This window comes from Harpegnathos saltator, unplaced genomic scaffold (assembly GCF_003227715.2).
Source record: "Harpegnathos saltator strain DR-91 unplaced genomic scaffold, Hsal_v8.6 scaffold58, whole genome shotgun sequence".
Taxonomy (NCBI): Eukaryota; Metazoa; Arthropoda; class Insecta; order Hymenoptera; family Formicidae; genus Harpegnathos; species Harpegnathos saltator.
In genome coordinates this window covers 1080570-1104473 of record NW_020230404.1, presented here as the reverse complement: position 1 = coordinate 1104473, position 23904 = coordinate 1080570, and the positions used below count along the sequence as shown (strand labels likewise).

The window sequence follows — 23904 nt, the reverse complement described above, 5'->3', positions numbered from 1 at the left end:
CCGCACATCCTACTATCCCACATAACGTTTGATGTCGCCACTTTAACAACTCGACTTCACGTTACTATACACAACCGCGCTGCATTAAGCACCGTTGCTTAGGCGCCCCCTTCGAATAATTCAATGCCTGTGTTGCGTAAGTGGGTAAAGTCTATTTGCCGTTCTTTATTGAGCGAGACAGTAGATATAACATTGGCCGGTTGGTTCATATACTGCCTTAACTCTAAAAAGCGCAAACGTGTGTGTGCGCGCGCGCGCGCGCGCAAATTGCCAGTATAGTTCTTTTTCAGGTGCAGGAAAAACCATCAAATGTCCTTTTATTTACAGCTCCAGCAGTCAATTTGGAATCGATTTTTCTTCAATAAAGATCTATAGATACTCTATCCGAAATTGCGATGAAACCAACCTAAACCCAAAAAATACTGTTCCCTCGATAATGAATGAAATATTGATACCTTTTTTTGCGACACGTATATTCTAGTTTGTATCACACAGTTGTACTAGTACTATCGTGCGACAAAAAAGCAAATACCAGGGCATTTGCGAGCACTCACGTTGCCAGTGCTGCTGCTTTCGCTTTGAATCCGTAAAAGGATACACATTCCATCTGAACGAAAGCAAAACGCAACGCGCATCGAGTACAGAAAACAAAAACGCGCGTACCGTATTTCACGGACGATTTGGAAGTACAACTGCGATAAAGGGCTGAGCGAAATACGAGAGAGAGAGAGAGAGAGAGAGAGAGAGAGAGAGAGAGAGAGAACGAGAGAAGAAGATAGGATGGAAGGAGGGACCAAACAACCACCCTCTGCGGGGGTGCGGACTGCGTTTAAGGTCTTTTATTTCGAGCACGACGTCCGCGGTTGGGAAACAAAAGGCATGGGATGGCGGATCAAAGAGTCGAGAGGAGACTCCACTCGACGTGCCGAGGATCTCTTTATCTTTCTCTATTTTTCTCTCTATTTCTTTCCCTCTTCTAAAAGAGATGCGTCCATCTCGGTCGCTTTTCAGTCGCCTCTTTGTCTTTGTCACTTGCTGAAAATTCCTTTTCGGCACTATTCTTCGTTCGGAATCTCTGTGAACTTTTTTTCTACCTTTCGACGTTTGCGCATAAACGCCTTTTGCGAGGAAAAAGAACAAAAGAGGGTGAGATAAATTGGGTTATCGTATCACCTCGTTTTAACCCAGATATATAATAATTGGGACAAGAAACTATACAAAATTAAATGAAAATAGATGTTGTCGTACTGACTGGCTGTCCAACTTTCCATAGATTTGTGTCAATATTTTATGCTAAAACTATATATGTATGTATGTGTGTGTATGCATATGAGTGTGATTTGATAACAGCGACAACATCAGCTATAGAAGACATTGATAGCACTAGAAAAGTAGATTCCACACTAACCGTAAGCGCCGCCATTTAACTCACATATACAAGGCTCCGAAAGCGGAGCAGATATGAATTCTTTATAGTGACCCACCTGTCGTTCTTCTTCCGTTTCTTGAAGCATGGTAGCGCCACTTACGGGCCGCTGAATGATGCATCGGTCAATCAATCGGGCACACTGCTAGTGTGCATCCCCCATGCGCAGCCCTGTTGGCTCTTCCTCTCGCAATTGTGTACGAACGAAAACTCCCATCCCGATAGAGCCGTCACGCAGCTTGCGGTAACGGGGTTATCGATTTCGAAGCGCCGCGACCTCTTATTTTAACACGGGGAAACTTGAGATCAACCGGAACAATACCGCAAAATTTGCACATGTGCCTTGGAATTTCATGAATTTCACAAAATTACTCCCGTCGGTGAGGTGTTTGCATCGATCTGTCATAAAATACATTTAATTATTGGATTTTCTCGTTGCGCCATAGCGGCTCACATTTTGCTCGCATACCTGCAGCGTCCGTCATTGGTTTCGTGTTAATTAAATCAACTGTGATTAATTAATTCATTACGTAAAGGCCGACTCTGCCAACACAGCGAACGTAATATATAATAAATATTATTATCCGTTGAATATGTTCGGGATGATACCTATGTTAAAGGTTTAGCAGACTTAATCTTTTATCTCTTGTGACATTAAAATGTTCAATTGGTGTCCAAGAATCCGTGAATTCAAGAACGTGATTAATGTCGAAGAATTCCACAAGAATTTTAACCTTAAGAAAGTTCAGAGATAAATAATCAAATGTTTCAAGAGGTACAACCAGGTTTGAACAAAAAACTATGTTCTAGAGAAAAGCACTTCGCTATCCAGCTGTTACAATTTCTATGCTTCTTGGCACTTCTTTCCCTTATATAAAACACTATATATATGACATAAAATGAAAAGCTTTGTTTGCTAAGATAGTAGATTCGCGTCAGCTGCATAAGCTTTGAGCGTGAGGGATTTGTTACAACCTGGAGTTAGTCAGCCTAAGTCCAAGGCTTAGACCTGTAGCGAAGTCAACCCAATCTCCGCTTAAACTTACGCTCGCTCGCGCTTGATTGCGACACGATTTCGCCGGACTGTTCAAAGCAAGTCCAAGATCTCCCGAGCTTTCGGTCTGCCCTTGAATTCTGAAATTCTCGGACTCTTGATCTTTCGTTCGAATTCGAAGAAATTCATTGCTTCCTGGATAATAACGTATTTGGATTCACTTAAGGACGCCCGTTATTATTTTGTTCCGAATCTCTCGATCTTTTTTCGTGGGAACTCGGACCATTGAAATTGTTTCTTTTCTCGCTGTTAACAAGCAAAACTGCAAAATTGTCGGTTGTAGAGCATTCTCGAAAGCTGGCGGCGGTAACGATAGGAGATAGAAGAGTAGCGGCGTGGGGTGGCAGACGGTGGGGTTGCAGCACTGGTGAAGTTTGTTTTTTATCCCTCCAACCAGGCGGGAGTTCTCTAATTAAAGCGGAAGCGTTTGGCGTTCGGCAATTAAAAAGCGCCGACTTCAAAGGCCAATTGAAACGCGGCACGATTTTACATCACCTCTCGTATGCAATCGTCGAGACGAGAGACAAGTTATAAGCGCGACACAACTCTAGCAATGCGTTGAAATCCTCGAATATTCTCCGAAATAGTATGTTTTATCTTTCATTTCATCTTTTCGCTTTTTATTTCTGTTCCCAGAAGGTAAGCACATATACGAAACACACGGTGTTTCATATTCGTTGGCTAAATAAAATATAGATTAGTTTAGATTAAGTTAAGTTAGATTAGGTTATGTCGAGTTAGATTTAGTTTGGTTACAAACAAAGGGAGCTGATTGAACGTACGTTTCAATCAATCTTCTCATATAGGTGACAAATGTAGATTACGTTAGATTAAGGTAGATTACGTTAGATTAAGGCAAGGTTAGGTTAGATTAAGTTAAACAAATTCAAAATAAATGTCCAGACATATATTAAATAACAAAAGGAAGAAGAAAAATAAGAAAAGAAGTAGCTTAGAATATCGTAAAAATTCATGTGTATTAAAGATTGAGATGAAAAACTACAATAAAAAAGGATAAACAAGTATTGATCACATGCAATAGAATTTATTATTTTAAATTTAATAAATTTACTTAATTACTTTATTATATAATTTTAATAAATTTATTTAATAAATTTGCGCAAATCTTTCTCATTTCTATAAATGAAAAGGAAAATAAATTATATCAAATTGTTGCAATTAATATTGATGTTATAATGCAACTTTGAATTTGCTTTGTAATTCTAAATAAAATATGCAGAGTATGATAAAATGTATGAAGCATGAATTGGCAAATGCAAAAGAAAGGAAAATAATGTAGAATAGTAAAAATCACACGAAATCATTTTAATACGGTCTGAATGTTTCACTGAATTTTACAACATTAATATTAATTAATATGTCTCATCCATTTCGTCTTTCCTTAACGAGGCATATTTACAATTATATGTATATATATATATATATATATATATATATATATTATATAATATCTTAATGCAACTGACCAATATGTGCATTTTATCCCAGGAGATTATTACTTCTCTGTATTTTGCTCTGGATTTTTCTCTCGTCCGCTTTATATGTAATATAAATGTAGCTGCGTACATAGTAAAATAAAAGGGACTAACCGTCATCTTCTGTCTATCCCTGTTCCTTTGAGCGACCACAAACATCCATCTAATCGTTCTACCGACCGCGAAGCGCTTTACTTTTCATCGAGACGCGGTCAGGGGATATGAATATTAAAAGCGGCTTTTCGCGCTCTGATGAATATTGATATCGCAGTGCAGCGCAACACACAACATCCGAAATGATCGTCCGCCGGGACTTTAGAAGCTTGCACTTTTCCCGGATACTCGTATAAAACTAACTTAACCTGAACGGCTGCCTGTTATCCGATCGTTATCGATACCCGATTCTACTGCTACCTCTTCCTTCGTGTTTCCCGCGTGTATCTCTAAGTCATCTCAAAGTTGCCATTAATATCTGTCGTTAAACAAAGAAAAATAATTCACGCTCAAAATTTTTGAAATAATATAAAATTCTAAATTCAACAATGTGCATATACAAGTTAGGCAACTGGAATTAGGTGACTAAAGTTAAATTAAATTAAATTAAGTTAAGTTATATTAAGTTGGAGTTAAATTGAGTTGGATCAGGTTTAGTTAAACTTCTACAAATATTCCATATGCACTTGATAAGCATGAAGTTGTTTATTAGATATGTATAATCATTATGAAAGTTTTCTTATGCAGGATAGAAAATACAGAATATATATAAAGAAAAAGGTGATAAGAGCAGTGAATAGGTTGGCTCATTACGTTGGGAATCGCTTCTTTTGGACACCAGGCGTCGACTGGCCGGTCGATCGCACCGAAGCCGAACGCTCTTTGTTCCACCGGAGCCGCCATTGTGTGTCGCGCGGTTATCAGGCGCTCGGGATAATTCGGCGCCCGGACACAATAGAGTCGCGGATCGTTGCTGGAAAATCCTCTGTGATTCTGCGGCGCGCTTCCCGCTTGCGAGACGTCGGATCGCTGATGCTGATTAATTAGGTGCTCCCTCTGCATTCACCCTCAGCATTAATCACACGATCATTAAACCGAAACATCGTCGGCGGACGTCTCACTATTTCGCGCGTAATTATCGTATCCCTTTATAGGGCCGATTAAGCATTTGGGTTCATTGATTTAACCTTGTCGTAACGACCACATGCCCTTTTGCAGACAAGAATAACAGAAAAAGGAAAGAGGCTGAAGTGATTATATTTTAGACGAGGTCCTTAAAAGGGGTAAGAGCGATTTTTAATAGAGGAACCGACTTTAGATGGGGGGTCGATTAAATTAAACAAATTTTTAAGAAAACATGATCCGTAATACGTATCGGTAATCGGTGTAAAATTACTATAAAATTTGAAGAATTGTTTACTCATGAGGATAAAAACCAAGCATCCTTTGATATTCATATTAACAATTTTCAGGGTGTTCTTTTCGATAAATCATAGCAATGAGACTCATTAAATATCCGGTTGTCTATACGTACACAATTAATATACATAGATTTAAGATAAATAGTAACACGAAGTTAATTAACATTTAGTCAAAAGATAAAGATGCAATTAAAAGACAATTAAGAAAAGTATAGTTTTCTCTCGCCATTTTACGTCTAGGGCGTTCCTCCTTTCTTCTCAGGTCTCTTAACGAAAGAGAATATTATTGAACTTGTAAGAAACTCCGTGCGACTCTATAGTTGCCAACTTCGCTTGCAAGTTTCTACACATGTCAGAGGCGGAGCGATCACCATGCTAAATATTAGCACGATTATTATCGTGTTATTACGTGCGGTAGATTCGGAAGTTTTACGATAGTCCTTCGTGGAAAAGCGCGACCGGAAGGGGGCTGGAAGAGGCGCGGCCGCTGCATTACATCGCGGAGATAGAGGATCTCCGGCCATATATCACGTATCGTGACGCAGTCTCGTGCCCAGACTGCGGTCTAGTGATGGCCCTCGAGCCAACAGGCATGGCACCGAACAAAATGATCGCACTCCATACACCTCAAAATTATTACAAGTCTTCCTGTCTAAAATGCTCAAGCACAGTGGAGCATTTAACATATCGGCAAACATTGCTAGTTGGTCACATGGTCGATATCAAAATCGATATCAAAGTCGATACTTTTTTATATTAAAAATAATATTTGCGAATGTTGCGCGTAAACACGACTGGCATCTTCTTCTTCTTCTTCTTCTTCTTCTTCTTCTTCTTCTTCTTCTTCTTCTTCTTATTCTTCTTCTTCTTCTTCTTCTTTATCTTGCTTTCTTCTCTTTATTCTTTTTCTTTTATAAATAACCCTGTCCTTATATACGTTACATCTTCGTTTTCTATTTTTTCTACCATATATTATTTACTATTCTTTTTGCGTTTTCTACGAACACTTCCAAAATAATGATGGACAGTATCCTGTTTATTATTTTATTCTGGCGTATTATCATAAAATATAAAATATTTCTCACAGTGTTCATTTTTCAATTAATTTTACCTTAACACTTTTAACATAAAATGATGAGAACAATTGACTGATATAACCAAGTACGAAACTTCATTTTAAAAAGCGTTTGTGTGTATATCAGATATATTGATGCATTTATGTGCAAAAGATTAATTTCCTTTTTGATAAGGCTTGTTACATTTGTTAAACTGCACGACGATTAATTCAAACAAATATCCCAGGAAAGTTTCCAGTTCGCAGGAACATAGAACATAGAACGTTAATAGATATTTAATTTCTCGTGAAAAATGGAATACTACTATTTATGGACCGACTCAATATTTCACATAGGGCTATTAGTACGTAAACTTTAAATTGAATGCAATAATTATCCTACGCGAGGTTCGCCTCCATCACTAGCTGCGCCATTTTGCATGTGGCGATCGTGCGGCCTACAACGGTAATTACAAAAATGCGATATCTTCCGGCCGAACGTCGGTCGTTACGTATTACAATTGCAGGCGTCTAACGGTAATTACATATGACACGGACGATTCACGCTTCCCCTGCTGACCGATCACTGTCGTCACGTTCACCTTACTTAAATACTATCTCATAATTGAACTTTAACGTCTAACCACTGCTATACGTGCAATGCGTAACGCCTATTTTTCAACTATTCTATAATTTAAAATAACCTCTTGTGTACATGTGTGTGTGTGTGTGTGTGTGTGTGTGTATGTGGGCGCGCGTGTGTGTAAAGTACTCTCTTTCAATTTCATGTTGAATATTAAATATTGAACAAATCTTTGTGAATTATATTTCAAACTAGCTTCAGAAGAACATTCCTCTACAAAATACTGATTTATATCCGTGATTTTCTAAACTTTAACATCCTAATAACTTCAACTCAAAATCTGATTCAAAATACTAGAAAAAAAGTTCTTATGAAACTAGCACGAGATATATCATAATATATACAGAAGACACTTTTAATTAGAAGATATTATGAGGTATGAAGGTTATGTTAAGTTATATTAGGTTAGGTTAGGTTCACAAATATCGCGAGTACAAGTATGGCAGTGGAACTTTCCCGACATGGCTTGTGTAGTCACCTTCAGAGCGTCTCGAGCACAACACTTACTATACTGACACGCTATACTGACTCGGATATAAGGCACGAGCTGCGCTCTCGTCCTCGCGAGCTTTATATATCGCCCCGCAGTGTCTCGCATGCCTTTCATTTCGTCCTTTACGGTACTTCGTCATGATTTACGGCGTATCCGCATGAAGAACGACGATATCGCGCACGCCTCGCTCCCTCGTCCTCTTTCGCTTCGTCTCGTCTCTTCCTTCCTTCCTTCCTTCCTTCCTTCCTCTCGCTACGGTTTCCGTCGCGTGAGTGTGCCTCGCCTGTAATTTTCTCGTCGACAGTCGCGAGATGCCGGGAAAGGATGCTCTCCGCCAAAGGACACCTCCTTTGACCCGGCTTCGGCGGAAGTCGCTGCGTTGTAGCTACTTCGGGCTTTCCCTCAATGCGGATAGGTCGCGGTAGCAATAATAAAGTATGACACAGATCGTGTAAACACGACAGACATCCGCGGAATGTTGGCTGCTCGGAGTCCCGAGTCCGAAGTCTCCCTCCGTTACTCGCTAATAAGTCCAGTTATATTCCGTTACAATTGACATAGTCTCAAGAAAAACTGTATATGTAAATTTCTTATGCGGTCTTTTCGATCAGATAGAAATTTATTTGTTCAAATCCCAAAAGCGGAAGCTGTTTGACGTATGAGCATAATCATTTACATTTGTTGTTACTTTGAGTCTTTTAGACTCCAAAAACAATATAACGCATGGAAACTGCATCTAACAATTCGTAACAATTACGGCTCACAATCTGCTGTTGAGTCGAAGATAAATGAATTTATCCTCTCTTTTCCTTTAATTTCTATTAAACTACTTTTTTTCTAAGCCACGAAGATTCTTTAAAGTATTTGACCTGCTCCCCTCCCCCTATTGACCCTATATCATCCTAAGAACTATATTATTTTCTACAATACTTTGTTTAACTAACGTAAGTATGTAAAAAATATATGTGAAAGACTGTATATACATAGGAAGATATTTTGAGATTAAACTCATATGAAACGCAGATAAACTCTCTCTCTCTCTCTCTCTCCCCCTCTCTCCCTCTCTCTATCCAAATAAATGAGAATTCAGTTAGCTACGTTACTAAATATAATTTCGAAAGCTATACAGTTCTTAGAATGATATTTAGTAATAACTGTAGGAAGCAATTTTGAAGCAACCGGATAAATTATCATAATGGTGTAACGTCCGTCATTTGTGACGTCAACATATTCGTAACCTTGTTAACTTTGTGCCATCAAAGTTTCGAACAATCACGAGTATACACTGTCATTATATAATCGTTCTATAATCACTTTCCCGACAGCTACAATCGACTCCTGCTCATTGTTGCACGAATCACCATTTGTTTGCCGTGCAATTAATGACGAAGAGGAGAACTAATTATCAGCACATGCTGTAAAACGAGCACTCTCTAATTTGCATCCGTTGCTAATTAGTTTCTAGCAACGAATAATTATTTGAATTTTGCTAATCAACATCACGGCTACATTAGGATTTCCGGCCCCAGACAATGGATTATTATTATAAAATACGATTTAATACACATATATATATGGAAATGCTTATATAAATTGAAACTTATATATATATGGTATACCACGTGCAACAGATGATTATTATTCTCAAGTATCAATATTTAAAAATTTTTAATAATTTAGGACATCTCTCTATAAAAAAAGATCTTTCCAATAATAAATCAAGCTGTAATAATATCAACAATTATCATTTCTTATAAAAACTATCTGACCGTTATGAAACATCAGCTGATTTATAAAGAAAGACATGCCATGCTTCAACAGCTGAAATGTCTCTTTTCCATGCGCCCGTAAAACGGAAGATTGCATATATAGTTTATAGAAGGGAGCCATGAGAGGTGAATGAGGCTCAAGAGAGACTATAAAATGAACGGAATAAATACTTCCTGTCACTTTTATATCCGAATACAACTCATCTTGCCAGATACTTCGCATGATATTCTCACGGCGTATCAATCATCTTTACATATTAAAAAATTTCTTTTAAAAAATCTCTCTCTCTTTCTCTCTCTTGAAATCATACGATATCTTTTGCATTTTGTTCAACGTGAACTATATTATTAGCATTTAACGTAACTTGAGTTACGTTAAATTAGAGTTTAACGACTCGAACGGCCGTTGGACGGGCGACATAACCTTCGTGGTTCTCTCAGGTGTTTTAGTAATTGGAATGCGTAATTTTCGGCGAGCATTGTTCCCCGTAGAAGACTGCATGACGAATGACGTGCGACATCGTCAAGGAAATTGCGTCTTAAATCTTGCAGACCGGAATTCCTTTCGCTCGACATGCCAAGCAACTTGCTCATCCTTCCCCTTTCTTACACCCCTCCGTTGCCTTTGTCTCTCTTACACACACATATACACATGTCAAGAACTTAATTCCAATTATGTGTCTCACCTGTTTCTAAACTTCTAAACAATTAGAAATCGTAGAGAATTTTTTTGGATTTCCCATTGGATTTTCAAAAATTTCTCAACAATTTTCAAAAATTTACCATATCGTAACTGTTCTGCGCTAAATTCTTCGATGTTAAAAACATAACATTCGCGCGTTTATTTTTTAATACAATCTTACGCGCAAAATTATAAAAGCGTTACCTCGCTGATGATAAATTGCGATGCGCATGTCCGTTTGTGATCCGATTGCACACGCCATTTGCTGACGTGATGGAATAAACGTTACAAAAAAAATGTGCATTATAATAATCCGTATGTAAAACATTGATATATTATTTTATCTCGTACAGCACGGAGCGCGCAATACGCTTCCATGCTCGATTATTGCCATTCGTGTAAACACAATACATGTGCATGCACGTGCGCACGCTTAAACGACTCGTTCGCGGTGATCCATAATCAAGGACACGCGATATCTCACAGGCAGAATATCCTAGATCCGACACGGAGATTACTGAGCGGCGAATAGATAGCTGTTGCGGAAAAGTCACGCGAAGTTGGGCATCGTGTTCGCGGAGATCGTATCGCGAGGGCGTCATCACGACTTTCGCGCCTGGCTGAAAATTTCTCGTAATCGCATGACCTGACCTCCCACTTAACTCGTGTAGCCTCGTAGATGAATGTGTCATTTGGAATTATTCACACATTATTTCTGTTGCTCATTGTTGCCATGCTATGAAAGATTGGATGCTATGATTGGATTATTATTTCTATAAGCTTCATCTACGAATTAGGTTAAATATGGTCGGAGATTTAGTTAGTTCAGATTAAGTTTAGTTAGGTTTTCTCTCTTCGTTCAAGTTGAATGGATACGCAGACTCCAGTTTATGAAGATTCTCTTTACTCAATGTTTTAATTTTCGAATCAAAATTTTCGTGTTTTCGCTCAAAACTTTGTAGTTCTCCACTCTCTCGTTTATTGAGACGGAAGTGCCGCTGCTGAAAAGCACTAATTTAATTTTCCCACACTCTATAGAGCGTCGTGGCAGCCATTACAAGTAAAATTAGACACTTTGCTTGTTAATCAGCTCATAATATGCCGAGTTTTTAACAAAATCCTCAATAAGCTCCTCCAACACAAATAGTTCTCCGAGACGGGTGAAGTATTTCTCATTAAGTACTCCGGATAAAATCGGAGCGAAAAGTGCCTCTTCATAGAAGCGATTCAGGATTCAGCGGGATTGAAAGCGCTTCATTATATGCTACGCCCGGTAAGTGGTTCTTTCGATCGGGACGTATGCGCCATCGGCGAGATCTCCATTCGTCGGGGTGGAATTTCTTTGTCGCGCCCTTCCACGGGGACGGACGCTTCGCGGACGGGGCTATGAAAAAGCAAGGGTGGAGAGAGGGGAGGAGGTCCTCAGATTGGAATAGCCCGGTAACAACCGTCGTGGCATTTTCTAGCTTTTGAGACGCGAGAAAATAACGATGCAGCAGGCGTACATACAATCACGTGGCGAAATATGCCAGCCACCATCCACGTCGAAGGGCCTGAGGCGTTATGGCGCAGTGTGCGCCATACGCGCGTCGCATCGGGGAGGGAATGTTAAATGCGAAATGCAGGAAAACGCGTGTCCCTATCCCGGACCCGAGCAGAAACAAACGATAGTCGCGAACAAAGGCGGCAAAGTAATGACGTATGCAGCGAAAGAGTGACAAAATAAAGCGCGCGCGCAAGATGAGCGCCATTTAAAGCGTTCAGACAATATGCGCGTGCACGCGACGACAATAGAGACATAGAGACTTTACGTTCGTTTCTTGTATACTTTTTTATGTGATCGATGTAAAGTGCAAACGGAGCTAGGGTACATGAGACTATCGATTCGCATGGTCTGAAACATAAAAGGACTCTCCTCCGATTGAAGGTGTACAAGGACTCAAGAATCGCTGTTTCCCGATAACTATATGTTTCAAGTTTCAAGACTCCGTGGAAGAATTCAAATTCCAAACGCTCTTTCCGGATTGCGGATTTTTTTGCTTTTTTTGTTTGAGTTAATTAATTTATTAACTTAACAACGATGCACAACTGGTTAGCACAAACAAGTAATAATAAATTTCGCATCGAGGGCGAATTGTTTTAACGATGTCAGCGGGACTAACTTAATGAGAATTAATTACCACATCATAATTACCACATGCGATCTTTGCGATAAGTAATTTTGCTTCAACACAACAGCCTGTCAGAGACTATTGAGTGATGTTATTCCGTAATTTCTTTCTCGGAGCAATCTCAGAAACACATTAACCCCATTTAATATCTCGGTATTTGGCCATGTGTATCCTTAAAATGATAGCTTTTCCGGGGCGTCTCGGACTTCTTGATTTCCGGTGTAAAGGGCACACATAGGGTGGTGATCTACTAAGTATAAAAAAAGGAAATAGTCTGCTTTTTCTAGCTGGCTGCATACACCCGGTACACCAATCCAGCTAAAAGCCCGGGATAGAACTCGCGCACAAGTGCACGCCTTCCCCTTGTGTTCCCCCCTCCCCCTAATCATTTCCGAACGTCCTAAAGACACTACAGATACACGAGAGATGACAAACGGCGCGAATAGAGTGCGGATAAAGACGCGGAATTTAATGTTGCATATGTCAGGAATGTTTTGTGTCGCTTAGTACATCCATCTTCCGAGGAGCGGATTCGTTGAAACTCCGGCACGAACTTGTCGAGGAACAGTACGTCACAAGCAAAATTGGTATCTCGCATGTTTTCCGCGTAATACCGGCGCCGTGTAATACGAGATACGCGTCTTGCGTGTAACACAGCCGCCATGTAGTACAAACTATACGTCGCTCGTATAAGGACAACAACGCTGTGTCATGGAAACGTTGTTTTTTTTAGACGTTCTCTGAGACAACCATTTATATATTTTCACATGCTTCTACGCACACTCTTTCGCACTTATGGGAGATAAATAACAGCCGGTAAAGCTGTACTCACCTTCCAGCTCGACAACCTTGCCGGCTCTCTTCAGCGCCTTCACCGCCTCGTCGTGCGTGGCTTCGCACAGGTCCTCGCCGTTCACCGCCAAGATGGCATCACCGACGTAGAGCTGCTCGGTAGCGTCCGCGGCCATGCCCTTGAAAATTTTCGAGATGAGGATCGGCATTTTGTTCTCCTTGCCGCCTTTGATCGAAATCCCAAGGCCGTTGTTGTCGCTCTTCACCACGCGGACAATGCGCTTCTGATTGGCCACGGAGTCGGGCACGTCCGGATCGTTCAGACTGTCCACATTGTTATTGTTGATGTTGCCATTATTCAGAGCGATGCTGCTGGTCTCGCAGCTCTCGTCGAGGGAGATACTGAGATAATCGTCTTCCAGGGAGACAAACACGCGATACCATTGACCGCGCACTTGGGTCTCGAGGACGCCGGCGCGACCCGAGACAGAGGACGAGGCTCCTGTGGTAGTGGTGGTCGACGAGGAGGATGATGACGTCGCCGCGGACACCACCGAGCCGATGCCCATCACCCCCATAGCCGAGGAAGCTTGGCCGCTACCACACAGCTCCACCATTTCGATTTCTTCGCAAGCCACAAGCTGCAACATGATGCCAATAGTTGAGTGAACACATAACCCTCTTTCCCTTCGCCGTGTATTTGTCTCGTGTAGGGTTCATCTAAATTTATTTCACTTAACGACTTGATTATTAACAATCCATTTAAAGCGTGGCAGTGAAAAGTTAAACATTAGTGCAATGTTAATGATTCAAAAGGTATGAAAATAAATTCACGGAATTTAGAAGAATCTGGAGGGGTTTTGCTTTTGTGTTAGAAGCAGATGAACAGTATTTTACATAAACGTGCCATTTACAACGCTGGATAGATTTTCGTGGAAGAAAGGAGAGGTTAGAAAATACGATTTATCTCACTTGCGCGTCGCTCAATTTTCAATGCAAGACCGGAGAAAAATGGCGGCGTGCAAAATGGACGATATAGTATGCCCCGGAATAAATGGCACCGGTACTCGACGACGTGAATAAATCAATTGTACCATATCCTGGTGAAATTCGTAATTTGAAAATAATTGATAGCGGTCGACAGTGACGTAGCCGAGCTCTCTTTGTTTTCCTCCTACGCCATTATTTCCATCAATCCAGTTTCGCGCCGCAACAATAGCGTTACCATTGCCCGCGTAAAATGGCGTATGAGCGCAGCGGAGGGCAAATAATTAGAAGAAAATTGCGCGCGCTTACGATAATGGCTTTAAACTAATTCGCGTCCCGTGCACTTTTAATTAATTCAGATAGTTTTAATGAATCCAGCTTAAGGAAGATATTTAGCGTTATACCACTGTTCATCGAAGAAAGAAAGAGAAGGTTCATCAAGCTAGAAAATCATCGAGAGCACGTGAAGTCTAACGGAATCAAAATTCAGAACCTCGTCGAACGTAAAATAATATGCAGAGTTAATTAATTTATTAACTTAATAACGATGCACAACTGGTTAGCACAAACAAGTAATAATAAATTTCGCATCGAGGGCGAATTGTTTTAACGATGTCAGCGGGACTAACTTAATGAAAATTAATTACCACATCTAACGAAAGCTGATAACTTATTTGTTTTACTTCCTAACGGACACCTTATATTCCAGTGATATGTTTGGCAAATGTGATTTTCGCGAACTCTACATTTTTCTGAATGGAGTTCTGCTGTGTTAAAGTAATCGAATAAGCGTGCGAACGACAGCAACTACGTTTAATGAATGCGACGATATGACGACACGTAGGTACGTGGCAAGGTTATAATTAAAGTGTTTGTCTCTGGGAATTAGTCCTGCGTCAGTTCTGGCTTCGCGTCGCCCACATGAAAATACACGAGATGCCTTTATGGATGATACAACATGAGTGGGTGTGGGTGCAGCCTGCTTCCAATTAACATCTGGCACCTAGCGGGATCATAAATTTGCGATATGAGTCGGAATAATTTGATAATCGTTCCTATGGAGCAAAGATTGCGCCCGAAGACTTTTATTTGTGCGAGCGAAAATTTGCGACTATGAATCAGGCAGCCCTAAAGGGACATGGATGATCAATTTTGTCGACGTTCGGACCCTTTCAGTCGTCAAGTTTTGGGATCTTCTCCACATTCTTGTACTTTAATGCGTTCGAGTAATCCTATTGTTAAACGATAGAAAACAGGTTTGTTTAGTAACAAAAGTATTAATATAGAAATTGTTAAAGAAATTGGGAGGAAAACAAGTCTGTTAACGAGAAAATTATCAAGTAACAGGAAAGATACAGAGTTGGAATGTTTGGTCACGTTCTCTCTCCGTATCGAGATTCCTGCAGCCTCAAGTTCCCATGTTCTTATATTCACGATAACACATTGAATTACAGCGTGTCATAATAATCGTCTCTCATTACCATCGACACGAACTTTAGAAGGCATCGCGTGTCATTACGCGGCTTCGGTGTCGTGAGGACAAAGTCGGTTAAGACATTTCGCGACCCACTATGGTGTGATGGTACTTCCGTACTTCGGAACTTGATCAGAGTGATGTAATACGAATGATGTAGCACGGTAAATAAATTCGCGTATCAGCAGTAGCGACTTGAAGGGCATTTTAATTTTAATATCGCAGCTCACGGTATTCTCTTCGGTATGAATGTACCTGAGTAAACATACGTACGCGTTTTTCTAGCGTAATGAAACCCGGAATTGAAACTGAGGCTTGTACGCTGCTCCACGAGATTTAAAATTTCTTGCTTATTTCATTATGCTAAGGTTGACCGCTTCGGGCGCGCTGATAATGCATTATCCGAACATCGTGGTTGTTTGCATAACTTTATTGGATTTTCCTGCTACAGGTAGATTCGAGAGCACAGTCAGTTCAATTTCTCTCGTATCCTATAATTATGAGTATAAAAATCATATATCCATCTAAGATTACATACAAGTACTCAGATATCCTGATGGAAATAAGGCTAAATTCAATCCAGCAATCCATCGGACCCTGATTGTATTCGGTTACTCGATTATCAAATAAGTACGTAGAAATACACCTGGACGGAACGAAATGTCCGATGTGTTACAGCGAATCAACAAGTATCGTATTAACGCTTTGAGCGTACATCGAGCGAACGAGCGAGCGAGTGAGCGAACGGGCGAATGGACGAGAGCGAGTTGTGGTGGTTCACACGCGGATATAAATTTAAGTCGTTACAGTTTCGCGATGCCCGCGGCACGATAAACTCGCCTCGGCCACGAATGATCCCTTTACGCGAGGACACAGGAGGCGAAACCGAATCGATTCCCAGCTTCGACCTCGCGGCAAAGATTTTGCGTCGTAGTTACCGATCGAGCTGATACCGAATAAAATTTTATCATCGGGTTCATCGCGCCGCTTTTAATTTAGAATCGACGTTTTTCGACAGAACTTTGAATTCGTAGATTTCAATTCTCCCGGAGAGAGCATAACACAAGATAGTGGCAGATATTCAGTAACGTCAAGCCTCCCGCAAAAACCAATAATCTCAGTGTATGCCGTGGCATGTACAGTCAATGGAAGACTGGTTGCAACACTTTTACCTCAATAAATTTCAGAACGCATCCAATATCCAATAGGAAGATATATCTTTTGAGAATTACTAAAAAACATTTCCCCTATTGTGCACCGAATGCGTTCTAAAATTCATTGAGGTAAAAGTGTCGTAAACTTTTTATCACTGCCTGTAGCTAGCGTTAATGCCGTCCCACTTCCTAACTTCAGGATCACTAAAAATATTCAGTGAAATATATCTGGATATGATGGATATGACGCATGAACATCTTGTTATGTAATCATAAAAATTATATCATAAATGTGTAAATATAGTTTTTAGATGCTTAACACTGTCATCGTCGTTTTTCTTTTATACAACAGAATTTTTTATAAAATTCATATAAAACTGTAGATCTTGCGAAATTTGTCGAGATATGGTAATAGAACGTGTGTAGAACAAACTGAGACGCAGCGTGATTGTACGACTAATTTAGCCGCGCTTATTTCCTTTCTTTTTTTATTTCAATAGGCAGGATTAGTTGTTTAACCTATCAAGAATTCTAGAACTATAGAAAAAGAAGCCAAAACTCTGAATAGTTTGTGAGTTTCCAGAGAATTGAAACGTCAGTTTTACACTTTTGTGTGCATCTTTTACGCTACTATATGTGATTTTAATTACTACATGTTGAATCCTAAACATTCTGAGTAAGCTTGACTTATTTTATAAAAGTAATTCAGTCGCACTAATTTAATCCACCTTAAAAGCTGTTGACAAAACATTCGGCGACACAACGTAAATAGGCTTTCAACAGTGCGAATAAAAATGTGAAAAGCATCGCACAGCGAGCGGCGCCATTTTAACCAAATTGATCCGCGCGAAGTATTAAAATGCGGAAACAGACGTCGCCTGTTCGTTTTAGCCGATACACGTGCACGCGCGAATGCGTCGAGCCGCGTACCCATGCGTATGGAAAGAGCAGGAGGACGGGGAGAACGGAGAGCAAGGTGGAGAGGTTGGGGGATTTTGTCTGGATGTGTGCTGGGGTAATCGGAAAATGCATTACGCGCGTGCATCACGCCGCGGAAATAAGCCGTAACATAAAAATCAAGCGCAAAAATGCGAGTCTTTCGGTTGGTCGATTCGATTAAAGCAGTATTATCTGAAAAATAAGATTCTCCGTTATCCTTCAACAATCTCTTTAACGTTTGTTCACGAGAATTCTATCATTCACGATACTAATCCCGTAGTCAAGGGAAGAAAATCCCGAAGAATTCTTCATTTTCAATCCAAACATTAAGGTTTGGGTTTTTCTTTCTCTTCTCCCGTTCCTCGCGCTCTTTTTTCTTCCTTTCGTTTTTTACAAGGAGAGATTTGACACGCCGTTGTGCGTACTCCACTATGCTCGCACAAAGGTAGATTTCGTTTATTTTTTCCAAAGTACCGGAAGAACCCTGAATCTTTTTCACATATTTGTATGATTTATCGTCAACGTCTGCTGCTACTACGTTAAAACAAGCAACAAAACTTAGAAGAAGTATGACATATGTGCAGAAGGTGAGGGTGAGTTTGTGTAAACATCTGCGGAAACAGTTCCCTACCTTGCCAAGTGATCCTACAATATGAAAACAACATCAATCACGATGTTCAAACAACTTTACGCAGCAGGAATTATTTACATCCGAGCAAAATATTCGATTAGATGTGACATCTGAAATTTTGAGGCAAATGAGCAAATAAACGTAACAAGGAATTGTCGTAGTAAAATCTCCGTGTTTCTCTGTAATGAGCATATGTATATTTGATGAGATCACAGAACAGCAAACTTGTTATAAATAACAACTTCTCTAGCAATGGCAAGCATCAGAAAGTCTACGAGGAAAATTGGAACAATGTTCCATATTGTCATTATATCTCTTGTGGCACGTCTAATGCCATTTTCATGGCAACTAATATAGTTTCGACATTGTACTACGATTCATAAAAAAGATATTTCCAGACGTTTATGCAAATTTCATCCTTTCGTCACGTGCTACTTACAGCGTACATTTTGGTCGTACAATGTCCAGAAATAACAATAATGGTGATGAAAATAGCAGTCGCACAATGTTTGAATATTGAATCGTTACATTTTTCTCTATTACCGTTAAATTCCTTAAGAACAGGTCATTCCGAATCAAAGGGCCAATTCTAAGGACTAATGTCGGCTTTGTGTAAGAAATTGAATTTTTAAATTGCAATAAAACCGCGATGTAATTGAGAAAAATATTTATAGAGTGTGTATCAAGCTTCAGCTTGTTGCGACAGTGCGGATACACAGGTCCGTTAAAAATAAAAGAAAGCGTCGCCGCGATCCTGAACAAGCAAAACGTTTACTTTTTCCGGAGTCCGTAGCCAAAAGAATATGATTTTAGGGAACATTCTGCGAAACTTCTCCACGTTTCCTTAACAGTCCCTTTCAAAGTATCGCTGTGAATTTTTCATCGTGTCGTACCTCTTCCTCTCCTTCCCGCCGTCTCGTTTCCTCCCCCGCCCATATGTTTTTCCCTTTTCCTCCGCGAGTATGTCGGCGCCATCGCTACTTTCGACGGCGAATGAAGAGCCGCGAATGCCAGCTGGTTTTACGCGCTCGTCAGCGCTCTAATTCAATTACGCCATCCGGTACAATCTCCGTCTACCCGGTGGCGTATTTATAGCCGCGCGAATGATCCCTCCCTGGCCGCCCTCCGCGCTTTTCCGCCCTCGAGCGTGTCATTCTCTCCCTCTGACCACCCCCTCGACCACGTCCTCGTCCTCGTCCTCGCAATGCGTGTCACCCGCGTAACTCGCGTGGGAGCTACCGTATTTCGCGAATGATGCTGCCGGATTGGCCGTCGTCGATACGTTTTTACCCAATTTCACGCATCGCTAGGTCTGTCGCACGCTACCCTGGCTATTCTTCCCTATCAGACACGAGAACCGTTAACCCTCCTCCTCCTCCTCGGTCCAATATGCTTCCGGCGTATTATTATAATTTTCATTCCGTGCTTAATTTATCCGCCAATTATTACGATAGAATCAAATCCGGACAGTCGATTACATATGCAGCGCATTTTGCATATAGTAGTGATTGCTTTGCGAGACTATTAAAGACTGAAATATGTCAGTGACAATGAAAACAATGGCACACTTTACTTTCTCTCCCAAAAATAGAATAGCAGGAAAGCTCCTTTGTTATCTCAGTACTAACAACGTTATGCAACAAATTGTGATTATTTTTCTGTTTATAATAATTTTTGCATTAATATTATTTGGTGTATGTACACGGTATTAAGGTATTATCTAAATTTCCATTTGCACCATTAGAGAGCGTTGGTACTAGTGTTACAAAAAAAGTATATCTCGATACACAATAATAAATAAATTATATATTATATCGTGAGAAATGTATTGTTTTACTTTTGAAACATAGATATTTCATAAATTCGATTCTGCAAATTAAATTTTTAATCATTTCCCGATGTTTTCTTTAAATTTGTGTATTTCTTTATTCTTTCGATTCTTTTGTTGAATATAATTGAATAATAATTCGCGCTTTATCGATTCATTGAATTTTTTTATATACTTAACACTCAATAGTTTGCGAGAAAGGTACGCTAGTCGCGCCGGTTGTCCCTCTACGTGACTTGCTAGCTTAATGAACCCGGTCTCCTCACCTAAGGAGAATTTAAAATCCGAGGAATCTCGATAATTAATGAAAGAAACGTAAAGTGTTTTCTAAGTATCGAAGATTAAAAGTTCTAGTATTGTGTGCGTGTGTGTATGTGTATGAAATCTAAAGGCAATCCTAAAAGTCAGTAGTCCGATATACAAGTTGATAAATGTTTAGAAATACTCATCAAGAACCGCGGCCTTTCTGTAATAATCAAAACAAGCTATGAAAAAAGATATATATACATATATATTTAAGGGAGGATTTAAAAGGATTTTCGTTTAAAGTGTATGTATTTTATAACCTAGAGTTGGTTTCGTTAGATTTGATTTAGTTTGATTGTGTTAAATCTGATTAGATCCAACTAAAATTAAAGGTTGAACTTCGATTTATACAAACTTAATGGAATTTGCGCAAACTTAATTATATATGTGAGATAATATAATTATAAATTTGACTTTGCGCGAAAAGCACAAAGATCAATGCAGAACAAGTATTTTCAAGTTTTTCTGTGAAAATTTTAAGCTCTCCCTTCTTCCTTCAAAAATTTATATATCTTTTTATCGCTTATTTTATTAATTATCGCAAAAAAATCGCGATTCTCGCTGCAGTGATATTTCTTCCCAAACATTTATCCAATCACGTATATAGCTCTATGGTGGTATTTACCGTCTTACGCGCGTGTATGGGCATATGACTTTTCGGTAGGCAATGGATTAGCTCGTCGCCTGGTCCGTCTTCTCCCTCGGAGCAGTCTCGCCCGACTGTCCTTCTCTTTCTCGCTTTCTGTCGTTCTCTTACCCCTTTTTCTCTCTCTTTCCCTTCCTCTCGTACATACACACGCTCTTCCTGCCTCTCTCTCTCTCTCTCTCTCTCTCTCTCTCTCTCTCTCTCTCTCTCTCTCTCTCTCTCTCTCTCTCTCTCTCTCTCTCTCTCTTTCTATCTGTCTGTCTGTCTCTGTTTCTCTCTCTTCGTGAATCCCAATCCTGTGTGACGTCCACCACCACGTCGTTACTCCCTCGCTCTCACGTGGCTCACGACATGCGTCACTGCCAACAGGGCTAATACGATCTCCGATCCGCGCACGAGCCAATCACACAACCGCCCGTTGGCTCTCCTTTCAACAACCTCGACATGTTTTATCGGTCCTCCTTCAGCAACGATCAGTCCCACCGTGATCACCCTATCCGTCTTCCAATGCTAAAGATCGACGTGATCGGCCGTGATCTACGAGCGGCCCCGGATCAATCCGCGCATCGGATATCAAGATATTCCAGTTTGCCACTTGTCTCAGATCAATCAGCGACGTTATCGGGAGAAGTAGCCGGCCGGCTGGTCGTATGCTGAATATGACCCGCCAGTCGGTTTGCTGCCTCGTCCTCGAATGGACACCTACTCTCGTGGAGACCCGTTTCACTCTCGATTGTGCTCTATAGTCTCCTACCCGTTCACTTTCGCTTACGAAAGCGCGAACTCCTTTTGCGCGTACGCGTGGATGCTGGATACGTCGCACGTTCCACTTTTGATTGAACGCTCCGTTAAATAAATGGATCCTCGATGCTGCCGACTCGGGAATGTTGAAATATTCAACTCCTTGAATTCTCGAATGTGCGAGTCTTTGATCTTTGATTTTTGGAGCAATTCACCAACTGCCTCTCTCTCTCTCTCTCTCTCTCTCTTTCTTCCTTCGAAATTGCGGAATGCTCCAATTTAGACAGTCGAGTCCCTAGATCCTAAGATACAAAAGTCGCTGATTCCTTGGAACCTTGGATGCTTAGATTTTTCATTCTCTTTCGAAAAATTCGGGAGTGAATTTTTTAGATCTTTGAACTTTCAGGGTTATAAGTCCTCAGTGTTATATGCATTATATCCGAATTTTTTAATCCTGAGGTTTTCGAGCCTTTAGCCAACGTTCAGATCCATTGACCCTTAATCTCTCGGATTTTCCGAAATTTACTGAAATGTTTAAGTGAATCTTGTGAGATTCATTTAGAGGTTGGAATATCTGGATCTTCAAATTGACGTGTCGACTCTGTGCGAGTTCTTACCTCCTCGAAATCCAAGATATTCGAAACGTCCGATTTTAAACATCGGAGTATTTCAATGCCCCAACTCTCTAATTCAAAGTTCAATGAATTCCACTCGCTTCCCACACAACGTAATCCGCGCGTCGGCGAAACACCTGCACACAGGATTGCACAAACGATTTGTCAAAACTGATGCTCGCTAACCCCAAATTAATCACAAATTCGTAGAAATCGCGGGTGATTTGTCGAGGCCACGTTGCAATAGCAAGTAAGTTACAACGCGCGTGTCGACCGCAACGTATTTCAGCGTCTTCGCGGAAAGTTCGCTCAGCCTCGGCAGGAACGACGCGAACGCAAGTCGAATCGAACTTCACGCACTCCGACGCGCGGTGAACTCCGGAAACTGCGCGTACCGTGACCCGTAAGAAAGTCGCGATTAAAGTTCGAACGCCGTCACGATCGGAGCAAGTCGACGCGAAGCGAGACGCACGACGCTACTCGGAGGCCGATCACATAGCTGGTGCGAGTCAGGTCAAAACTACAATATCGATCAACCTCACTCCACGACGGCACCGAACGTACTGAAGTGCGACGAAGCTCGGTTCGGCCACGATGAACCTGCCGCGTAGGTGGCGATGGAGGAACGCGCCGCACAATGACGTCACAAGGCTTGGGACGGTTCCGAGGGGCGATGAGCGGTACGTCGATAGCGATAGTGGTAAAGCCGCATTCTACCTTATCGACATGCGCCATATCGACGCTAATATCGGAGGAGCTCTGTGGCGTTGGAATTATTTTTCAAGTTCTCGTAGCAGAGCTCGTTTCAGCCGAACGCGGGTGACGTCGATTCCTTTTATATTTTTACAGTCGACTCGTAAATCCGCGTATGAGTATCATAGCATCGATTGCAACTACAAATTAGGCACTCAACTTGCATACCTGCCAAGCCTCTCCAGCCGCTATTTAGCGCCGCTAAATAGAGCTTTTAAATAAAATTAGCTCTATTCTCACCGCACTTATAGCGTTCATGTCTTATACAGCATGGAACATCCTGGAATCATTCTGATCATTCTGAATGTGAATGCTTCAAGAGTATCTTAACATCTTGAACACATCCAAGATTATCTTAGAACATTTTATGCTATCTGGGGCTACATATGTATGTATGTCTATCGTATTATTTATTATTACTATGTATCGTACAATGTATTATACGATTGCATATTTATGACATTGTAGTCAACCATCAAGTGACAAATTACGCAAAAAGTGACGTAAATTATATCTCTAAATTGCACTTTGCTTTCTCTTTTTTTCGACTATTCTGTAATACAAACTGTTAGTTAGTATGCAAAAATATTCTTTAATGATATATGTCGCTCAACATTGAAGAATAACTGGATGTTTAATGAATAGAAACTCTACTTTTGACAGTTTCCCTTCAATTCAATTAAGCTTCTATCGTATTATACTAATTAATTTAAAATATGCTAAAGCTGTTCGTAACTATAATATCACCCACCAATACTGATATCGATTTATATTACATATTACAATGAGTCATTCCAAAATTCTGTTCTCACTATATTTTATTGTAATATACGTTA

The 23904-nt window shown here is 40.5% G+C and overlaps 1 protein-coding gene across 1 annotated transcript in view; it reads right to left on the bottom strand.

The window, feature by feature from the left end:
- The window catches only part of Syn1 (Syntrophin-like 1), a 248951-nt gene extending 227864 nt beyond the window's left edge, over nt 1-21087 (bottom strand). The window contains exons 1-2 of the mRNA XM_011141660.3: nt 20940-21087; nt 13036-13636 (exon numbers count right to left, since the gene is read on the bottom strand). Of these exons, the coding sequence (XP_011139962.1) occupies nt 13036-13636; nt 20940-20963 (625 nt within the window). The 5' untranslated portion in view covers nt 20964-21087. The remainder of the gene's footprint in view (nt 1-13035; nt 13637-20939) is intronic.
- Nucleotides 21088-23904: the final 2817 nt, after the last annotated feature.